Source organism: Amia ocellicauda, chromosome 1 (assembly GCF_036373705.1).
Source record: "Amia ocellicauda isolate fAmiCal2 chromosome 1, fAmiCal2.hap1, whole genome shotgun sequence".
NCBI lineage: Eukaryota > Metazoa > Chordata > Actinopteri > Amiiformes > Amiidae > Amia > Amia ocellicauda.
In genome coordinates this window covers 52,759,501-52,769,648 of record NC_089850.1, presented here as the reverse complement: position 1 = coordinate 52,769,648, position 10,148 = coordinate 52,759,501, and the positions used below count along the sequence as shown (strand labels likewise).

Genomic DNA, 10,148 nt, shown 5'->3' with positions numbered 1-10,148 from the left:
ATAGCGAATGGTGCACTTAGTGAGTTCTTTTCTCTACTGACACATACATTATACAGACAATAAGACGTACTTAAAGAAAGTGAATTGCAACAGGTTTGGTCTATAATATGTCAATACATCTTGGTATCAAATAAAAAATGAATGAATAACTAAATAAAATATTCAAAATCGATTATTTATACAAACATTGCATGTAGCCTATGTATGTGAGTGTGTGTGTATATATATATATATATTCAATATAACTATATCCTATCAGCCTATATATGTCGATGCACTGCTGGGTGAAGGCCCCTCCAAGATGTTTCCACTGGCATCGATCTACACATCTGTTCCATCTCACGCCTGCTTTTTCTATGTCATCTTCCCCATCTTTTATGAGGTAAGTAGTTATTTGTTTGTTTCGTTTTCACTTTCAAATATAATTTGATTAGCGATTAAGTGTAATTACCCCCCGCCCTGATTTGCAATAGCACGCAATTTCTGAAATTGGTTTCCAGTGTCACTTGCGCTCCCATTACGTTTGTAAAGCATATTTCAGAACTACACACATCAAACACACAACCAACAAAGCAACACAAACAACAACAGCTGCTCTGCTTCCTGCCATGAACTCATCTGCGATCTTGAACCGCTTACACCCCGTGTCTGCAATGCACCGATTTGCACTCTCAGCTTCAAAAGATGCTCCCCGCACAATGACCCCACGGAGAACCCATCAAGGCACGTCTCGACGAATCCCCGCTGCCTGAAACCTGCTCTCGCCGCGTCCCTGCAGCCAGCATTAAAGATGGCCGCCCCCTAGGTGTCTCACTTTCGCAGGGTTTGCTGCTCAGACAGCAGCGTGAGGCAGGCCGGCCGCTGACGTCACCGCGCTGGTGATTTGCTCGCCCGGGAGCGGAGCGCAGTTAGTGCGTGTGAGAGCGGGCACTGTGAACTGCGCTGCGATGCTGCTGCCCTGAGAGCAACACATTTATTGGGAAATAAAACGTGCAACTTGGGTGAGTACACACGCACCGTCCGGGCTGCCAGCTCCTCCAGCAAATGCATGCGCCAGCAGACCCGTCACTCTGCATGCATGCGCTTATTCTTGTCTCTTTGTACAGTAAAAGTGCAAATAACATCACTGAACGTGGATGTTGGGATTTTCTTCTCTTTTTTTCCCAATGCAAAGAAACAAAAGTAACATTACAAGCTGATACATGGTGGCTGCGTTGTGTGCGAGGGCTGTTTAAAAAGTAGGGGTCTGCTTTCTTTGCAAGACGCACTCAAAGTGATTGGTGTGGTACAGTATACGATGCAAGCAAGCGGCGCACATGTATGTTGTCTACAGGTATGCAGCACATCATAGAGTAGCCACGCAAATCGATGTGTGCTTGACGTGACTGTCTGTGTTAGTATGCCGGAGATCACAACACGAGAAACGTGAGGTCTGACTGTAGCAGCTCCGCGCCGCGCAGACGGGCAGCTCTCTCTGGAATGCTGGATGTTCTGAAACGTAGTATTTACGGCGTTCGGTAAGGCGCTATATTGATCCGTGATCGGCATTAACAGTTGGACGTGTTGCTTCATTTTGATGTCACGGGTTGGTTGTAAGTTTAATTGGGAAGTGGACGTGTTATCCCTAGTGGATCCGTGCACTTGACGCGCTACAAAACATGGTGTGAAATGACCGCGGAGACCAGGTTGGGTTAGTCAGCTGCACATTTGTCGGGCAGAGGCATCAGATGGACTGATACCGCGCATCACGGGCGAGGAAGTGAGGATTGTTACCTAAAAGGCTAATAAACCAGAGATTGGGAAAACACCTTTCCTTTTCGTTAGCAACAAAGGCAAGTCTTTAATTGCAAAGGACCAGATTTAAACCCTTGTTTACTGTACAATACGCAGACGCCCCGGTGTAGTTGTGTTTTTGTTTTTGAAATGCGCTTATTTGATGTATTATTTAGGCTATTGTAAACTGCTACTACAGCATGTGTGTGTGTGTGTATATATATATATATATATATATATATATGTGTGTGTCAAATGCATGCCACTCCGATACTGTGTGGTTCACGTGGGTTAATTGGTGGCTTCTGTAAAGTCACCAATTAAAACAGCTTTCCAATCAGTCGGAGTGGGCAGAGATTATTTTTGTTAGATTGTGTAATTATTTATTTTACAATGTCAGAGGCAGAGAGAAACGTTCAATAAGTCAATGGAAGGGTGTGTTGTTGTTTGAGAAAAGAAAAGAGAAAGAAACGTGAATTCTGGGTTCATTTCTACGCGTTTCTGCTCTTTAAAAAGGTATGATGTGCCTGCAGCGCGGAGCTCATTGAGGCTGTGGTGGAGGAGAGGAGTACAGTGTGCGACGCTGTGTTGGCCCCAACCAAACCACAACCTTTTCACAACGTTGTGTGTTAGCTGGGGCAGTGCGCAATTAGGCAGAGGTCTCCTTAATTGCCAGTTGCTTCTGGAAGGGACATTGCATGGACTTATGCTGGTAAAGTAAAACTATTTCTAAGAGCGATTATTGTAAAACATGGCTTTACTGTTAACTGTGATATCACCCAAACGTGCGGCACTGCTAACATTGCGCTCCGGGAGGCTTGGTTTAAATGCGCAATTCTCCGCACTTTATACATTTGGCATTTTGGATACATTTATATGATGTGCTTTCAAGAATAAACAATCAAACAAGCGAAGCTTTATGTTTCTTTATTAAATAAAAAATAAAGTTTATAATATTTGTATTGTGCAACACAAATGCAAAGTCAATCCATACGCAGTAGGAGAGTTTAATATAACCCTCCCTAGAAAATGTGAGCCATAAAAACTACCTCCACCCATCTGGTTTTACACAAACATCCAGGTAATGTATAGACACTGAATAAATATTGCCTTACAAGTTGTATGATGCCTATGGAATAGCAATGTCGAGGGAAAATTAATAGTCTTTTTTTACGACCTTCAAAGTATGAATGAATGTATGTCCCATCTTAAACTACTTTATTGATCCGGAATTTTAAAAACGCAAAGACAATAAACTTTTTTTTTTTTTTCTCAGAAATCTCAGTACTTTGGGTTGTGATTTTTGTATGTATTGCGTAGTCTTCTTCTTCTTCTTCTTCTTCTTCTGTCCAGTCGATTGAAAATAATACAGAATTTACTTGTAAAGTAATTTGCACTAACAGTATAGACTTTCCTGTATTGTGTGGGTTACACTGTGATTCCAAAGTTTGTATGTAACGTCTATATAACCTATTACGTTTTCTAACATGTGCACAAATGCTTATATATTGGTGTTTGACTATCGTTATGTGGATAATCCTGTTTCAATGCTACGTTATCTATACCTATACACCTTGAACTTCAACACTTTTGCACTTTACTAATGCACGACCACATTTGAGTTCATATGCTCAGTAAATTAAAGCTCCCTTTATTAATCTCTCCAAACCTCAATAAGGACGTTTGAATGACTTGTCACGTTTCTCCCTCTGGTAATTTGTGGTCTAATTGGGGATGATTTTAGTTTTGTGTGTTAAGACGTCATGATTATGGCTTTATCGTTATTTACTAAAAGCATTTTGCACTAGAAGGGTGTCTTCTATACTTACGATGGTAGGAGATGCACTTAGCGCGCTATTGATATATGACATATTGCGTTTGCAATGTCTGGTGTGGAGGTTAATACAGAAAACGAATACGAGCACTTGTTTTATGTGTTTGTTCATCTGCAAGAAAAATATGTCCAACAAACACGTATACTGGCGTATCATTTAAATGTGATGTGTAATTACTGCACCAGAGGAGGCTCTGAGCAGTGTGACATTATTTATCCTGCCGTTTCCTTTTGTTGCGTCTTTAAAAGTGACCAGTTCGTTTCTTTTACATAGTCATTTTTATTTCTTCAGTAAAACGTTTTATGTAATCTGCAGATGATGATGATGATGATAGGAAGAGCTTGATTTCTCTGCTCCACATTTTATTGCTTGTTGATAATCTAACCATCGTTGACAATTGTTTTTGAGTTGGATCAAGTCTAAAGGTATGAAAGCATATTGTATGTAGTATGTTTTTTCTTTGTTATAGTTTATTTGATATATGAAAACAGTTGTATATATATCTATATATTATTATAATTATTTATTTTTGAACACATGTTGATATAGAGTGAAGTTTTGTTTGTGAATATCCTATGGACTGACCTCAGTGCCTTCACTGTATCCTCATTCCAGTCTCCAGCACTATTCCTGCGGCTGTGTTCGCTTTATTCTCCATGCTCTGTTCTTTATTCCTCTCTGTGATGAGAATACTGAATAAGATGCCATTTCATTTCAAAATGGTTGTTGATGGTCTTTGTGAACAGAGCTCTGCCACATTCTAACAGAGCCAACAGATCCGCCACCTCTTCGTTGGCATGAGTAGACTGAGGCAGGTTTTTCTGACTTGACGCTGGCTTTCTCGCTAGCGTCTAGACAGATATCCCCCAAAACGTGTTATTTTATTAAAATGTTGGTATGCTCTGGTGGGGTAATGATATCTTCAGCAAAAAAACATTTGCGAACCACTGAGAGACATTTGTGTTCTGCCTTATCACATGCAACACATTTGTTTCCAATAGAATTTTATTTTCTTGCAGATTGCATTGGGTTTTTACACCATTATAATTTTGATTTACTGGAATTAGATAAGCCAGCCACATTTACTGTGCCATCATTCTTCTTTTTCTGAGTTTCTTGTTTTTTGCATATTGACTGCTACTAACCTGCTTCTAATGAAAACCCGCTACACCGATGCATTCCTGTGCAAGGTGATATTTCGTCGGTATTTTCATGTATCTGGAAGTACCACATATAATTGGTGTTACTTTGTATGTAACTGTCTTGCAAAGGGTTAAATTTGAGACTCCAAAGTAGTGCACTTTCGACTGGAACACATCTTCTAGTCTTACGTTATCTTTGTGTGCATAAATTGGGGTTTTAAATTGTTGAACAGAATCAAATAATAAACATATCCAATCATTCAAAAACTAAAAGGACTGTTCATTTTGCAGTCCGATTGAGTTCAGTAATGGTAATCGAAGTTGCAATTAATACAAATTAAGACTCCTAGGATAAAAGCAAGCTTTTCAAATGGCAGTCTAAGTTGAGTTTTAATGAAGACGAATGATGTTTTTTTTTTCTCTCTCTCTCTTAACAGTTATCAATCTCACGCATTTTAATAGCTGACTTTTTTTTTTTTTTTACTTGCTCTTTTTCTCTCCAGATTTACCTTATCTTGTTTACAAAGATAACTCGACAGACGACGGAGGGAAAATACAGCCTCATGAGTTGGTCCAGTGGACATCAGGGACGCTATGGATTTGACTAAAATGGGTATGATACAGCTCCAGAACCCCAGCCATCCCACGGCACTCCTGCAGAAAGCCAACCAGATGCGCTTGGCAGGGACTCTGTGTGACGTGATCATCATGGTGGACAGTCAGGAGTTCCATGCCCATCGGACAGTATTGGCTTGCACTAGCAAGATGTTTGAGATTCTGTTCCACCGCAACAGCCAGCATTACACTTTGGACTTTCTCTCACCAAAGACCTTTCAGCAAATTTTGGAGTATGCCTACACCGCCACACTCCAAGCGAAAGTGGAAGACTTGGATGATCTGCTGTACGCAGCGGAGATCTTAGAGATAGAATACCTAGAAGAGCAATGCCTAAAGATCCTGGAGACCATCCAGTCCTCGGATGAGAATGACGCCGAAGTCAACATGACCGAAGGTGGTGCAGAGGAGGAGGAGGACAGGAAGGCTGGTCACGGCAAGAACGTGTTGATCTCAAAGAAGCATTCCGTAGAGGAGAGTGGTTACACCACCGCCAGCATGCAGGGCTTGACCATGGGCAATATGGTTGACCAGAGTCCTTCTGTTTCAACGTCTTTTGGTCTTTCCACCATGAGTCCCACCAAGGCTGCTGTGGACAGTTTGATGAGCATCGGCCAGTCCCTTCTGCAGAGCTCCATGCAGCAGAATGCCTATGAGCAGCTGCTGGCCCCAGGCGACACGCACCATGTGAAGACAGAAGTGAAGACTGAGATGATGCAGGTGGATGAAACCATGGGGCACGAGAGCCCCAGGACGGGGGAGTCTGGTTCCTCCGGCAGCGTGGAGAAGAGTGGAGAGTCGGACAAGAACAAGGATGGCCCGGGGACGCCGACCCGCAGCAGTGTCATCACGAGCGCCCGTGAACTGCATTATGTCAGAGAAGAGAGTGTCAATGACCAGCATGGTGTTGGGAGCCAGGTGGGGATGGAGAGCATGGCATCCCTGACAGAGAAACACCTTGCTTCTTTGTACTCTGTGCCTCCCAACCACAAAAACGAGACGCTGTTGTCTATGCCGGCCTCGGTAGCGTCCGCCCTGCACATGCAGCCTGCCCTCGCCATGTCCATGGACTTCAGTGCATATGGGGGCCTCCTACCCCAGACCTTCATTCAGAGGGAATTCTTCAACAAGCTTGGGGAGCTCGCCGCTGGCATCAAGACTGAGAACAGAGGCCAGCACGAGCGGTGCAATGTCTGCGGGGCCGAGTTGCCGGACAACGAAGCTGTAGAGCAACACAGGTAAATCAACATCTCCTGTGGCATGCACAGTCGGGCGCATCATTGAATAGGCTGTGTAGTAACATGTAGGCACTGTTTCAGTCGTAGTAAATTAACGACACATTTAGGAGAGCCAACGCTTTCCCTCCCTTTATTAATAAAACTGTTAAAAGCACATTTTATTGAGGACAGAAAGCCATATGTTAATTCTTAAGGATTGCATAAACGAAGAAGAGGAATGTGGAATAGAGACGTATTATACTCCAACAGCCATAATTAAGTAATTAAACGTATGATTCCCAGCTACAATTTAGCTTTTTTTTATGATCTTCTTTAATCTTCAGCTCTTGTCATTGATATTTCTCTTTTTGCTCTTTGTTATTGTGGTCTATCCTTTCTTTAAATTCAATTAAATAGAATACTTTCATTTTGTTATGCTGCTTGATTAGATAGTCGAACTGGCTTTTAAAATTAAGATAAACAAAAACAACAGACAAAACCCTTAACAATAGTGTCAAAACACAAATTAATTTAGAAATAACAGGGACATTTTTTTTAGTGATAGATGCTATGTAGCAACCAGTAGCCTAATATGTCACATTTTACGTGTTTCTTTGGTTTGTGCCACTTGCAAAAAAAAACAGTTTAGTCTGTATAATGTTATGTTTTCAGTGTTATATGTACTGTTTTCAGTTTTTTTTTTTTTATAAACTGTTGTGGCATACCAAGGGATTATAGATCATTTCAGTGAATACATTCCATTGTTTCCTTCAAACATTGATGCATAATTTACATGGGTATTGAATCTCTCTGTGCTAAAGATGCTTTTTTGAATGTATAGGACAGCTTACAAAGTAGCTGAGCTATTGAGACATTTTGTAGTGTTTAGAAGACTGATGGAGTGCTTGGTGAATTTCATTGTATTACTCTTTTGGAGAAAAATTGGCAGTTGGATTAGAACCCTAATTGTGGTAATTGAAGACCATGATGCTGGACTTTGACGTTTGTAGGGAATGAATCAAATCATCTGCAGTTGATCTGATTTAAGGATAACTCTTACCCTTTCCTTTCCTATAATAAGGAATTGGAAAGAAGTTTATTTTTTTTGGACACAGTTTGCAATTTTCAGTTCCAAAATGCTCCATTTGTGTATAGAGAACAGGCGGAGTAGATCTGTGCAGCTGGAATATAATTGTGTATTTATAGTAGTGGGATTGCTGTGTAAGACGGACAAGGTTCGCTGTCCATTTCTTGGTACTGACATTTGTGTTTTCTTTATATTCCCTGCATACCTCATTCTTTTAAAGTGCAGTTTTACGTAACAGAAGCCAACAATTTAAAACAGCCGAGTCATTTTCCCCCCACAAAATATTTAATAAAGTTTCTTTCTTCATTTGTAACCCCACACATTTCTGCTCTTCTATTTCTAGGCATAATGCATCTGAACAGGAGTTCTTAAAGCTCTGAAACTCTATTAAGTGAAATTTCACTTAAGTGAAATACTAGAACTTAAGCAGAGTTTAAAAATAATTTTAATGCATAAAGTTACTGGAAATGTGGGGGAAAAAATACTCCCAAATCTCTATGATTTTTAATCTTCTTAATTATGCAAATTCAGTGTACCAAATTAAGCAACAGTGCTTTTGGTACAATTGCAGTGAAGTTAGTTCACGTATGTGTGTGTGTGTGTGTGTGTGTGTGTGTGTGTGTGTGTGTGTATGTCTATGTGTGTGTGTAGTGTTTCAGGCCCTTACGTTTTAGTGCATCCATAAAACAAGTAAATGAAAACCAATCCTGTAAAGAAAGGTGTGACTCAAGTTAAGGCTCCCCACCAACGCACAATGCAAAAGTCCTGAGAGCTGATAATTTCCAGATCTTTAATGATAACTCCTGAGAGGTCTCGTTTCTCGCTGGCGGACCCTATTAGTGGCACCTGGCGGAGGGCCTGGCTAATGGAAAGCAGCTTCCCCCCTGCTGCGTGGCCAGTGATGAGCAGATCTGACAGGGCCCCAGCAGCCCAGTGCAAGGAAGTCCTTATTAGCTTTATGAGTGGAAGAGGCTGCCCTCCTCAGGAAATGAGAGCTACAGAGAGGACCTGAGCCCTGACCTCGATCGTGTAACCTCTGGGCGCTGGAGGAGACCTCTGTCAGCGTGCTTAGTTTTGCCAGCTCTCCTCTGGTTCTTGTCATGAGAGTGGGGTGAATAAATACACCCTGGGCTGCTGGAGTCCTTGAACTCTCTAGTGCAGTCCTCTGGGAGTTCAGTGCTGAGCCAGGCAAGGCGACTGTTTTTGTCTTCTTACTATTCAGTGCAGGGGTTGCCCAACAGTTTGCAACTGTAGGCAAGCTAATGTGAAGCAAAGAAAAGTTCTGAAAGTAACACATCAGGAACCCTTTAGAGCACTTCTGAAGCGGTGCCGTGTGTTAATGGCTGGACTCATATCGCTAAACGCATACAATAAACTTGCCAGCTTTTCCTTCTTCTTTTTTTCTTCGTCATTTAAATCGCTTTTTACGTTCGACCCCCACACTAGTCCCTAATGCCCAATAAAGCTGAGTAAGTCAGTGAAAAACAGGGGGGGAAACTGCCCTTTTACTAGACTACTAAAGAGCTGCCAGTCAGAATGATTGACAACATTATTTCTCATTGGTAACAAATAACAGGCCAAACAAAAGGGGCCTTCCTAAAGGAAGACAGGAGGTCACAATATGGAGTTGTAAACCGTTTTAATTTTAAAAAAATTCAAGCTGTTGGGCATGGAAAGTGGCAATGATTAATCATTCTAAAGAGATCTCGATGACTGTCGCAGGCCCTCATGCCCTGATAAGTATGATGTAGTCACTGTGGTCTGTCATTCACAGGCTTTGACAGGCTCCTCGTTTTTGATTGAAATGCTAAATTTATAAGCCGTTGCAATCATACGTCTTGGGAAGTTCCACTGCTTAACGGATTTGGTTTGAGAAAGATGTCCAGAATGCTGGGCTCGGCCTGCCCAGATTTTAACATAACTTTGTTTTCATGACACACACAGGCTACGATATTGGACAATTCAAGACTTCAAAGGGCAGAAATGGTCCCCAGTTAGTATAACTCAAAGAAGATCCTATATTTTCTGATCTTCCATAATGTAGATGGTTGTATCTTTTGCTACATACTGTTCTCTGAATACTGCGACCACCCCATAAAGTTTATTATAGCCTGGTTATTTTCACAAATTGCTAAAACCCCAAATGGTAGAGACACCCACTGATTATAGGTTCACAGCCTTTGGCGTTTTGACATTTAGTGTTTCATTTGTCCTAATCTGTAGGAATGCAACACGGTTAAAGTTCATATCAGGATTCATTTGATTCCTTCTCCAACTGTCACTGCAGTGTGTAGGAAGAAGCTGATTTAATAAACGTCTCCTAATTTAAAGGTTGAAGCAGTGCGACTGTCTCCATTTGTACTCTATTTTCTTTAAACGTATTTAAGCACTTCAAAGCCTGGAACAGAGGGCAACTGTAACTCGCTCATTTTAAAAATGTGCCAGTGCTTATACTTAAGCAGCATGACTTAAAACTGCT

At 41.4% G+C, this 10,148-nt stretch overlaps 1 protein-coding gene across 2 annotated transcripts in view; it reads left to right on the top strand.

The window, feature by feature from the left end:
• Positions 1-893: 893 nt before the first annotated feature.
• The window catches only part of zbtb16a (zinc finger and BTB domain containing 16a), a 125,353-nt gene continuing 116,098 nt past the window's right edge, over positions 894-10,148 (top strand). The window contains exons 1-2 of one of the 2 annotated variants that reach the window (XM_066708498.1): positions 894-1,001; positions 5,254-6,603. In XM_066708498.1, the coding sequence (XP_066564595.1) occupies positions 5,345-6,603 (1,259 nt within the window). In that variant the 5' untranslated portion in view covers positions 894-1,001; positions 5,254-5,344. Of the gene's footprint in view, positions 1,002-2,297; positions 2,486-5,253; positions 6,604-10,148 lie in introns of those variants that run through there. The other variant, XM_066708506.1, reaches the window with a different exon arrangement.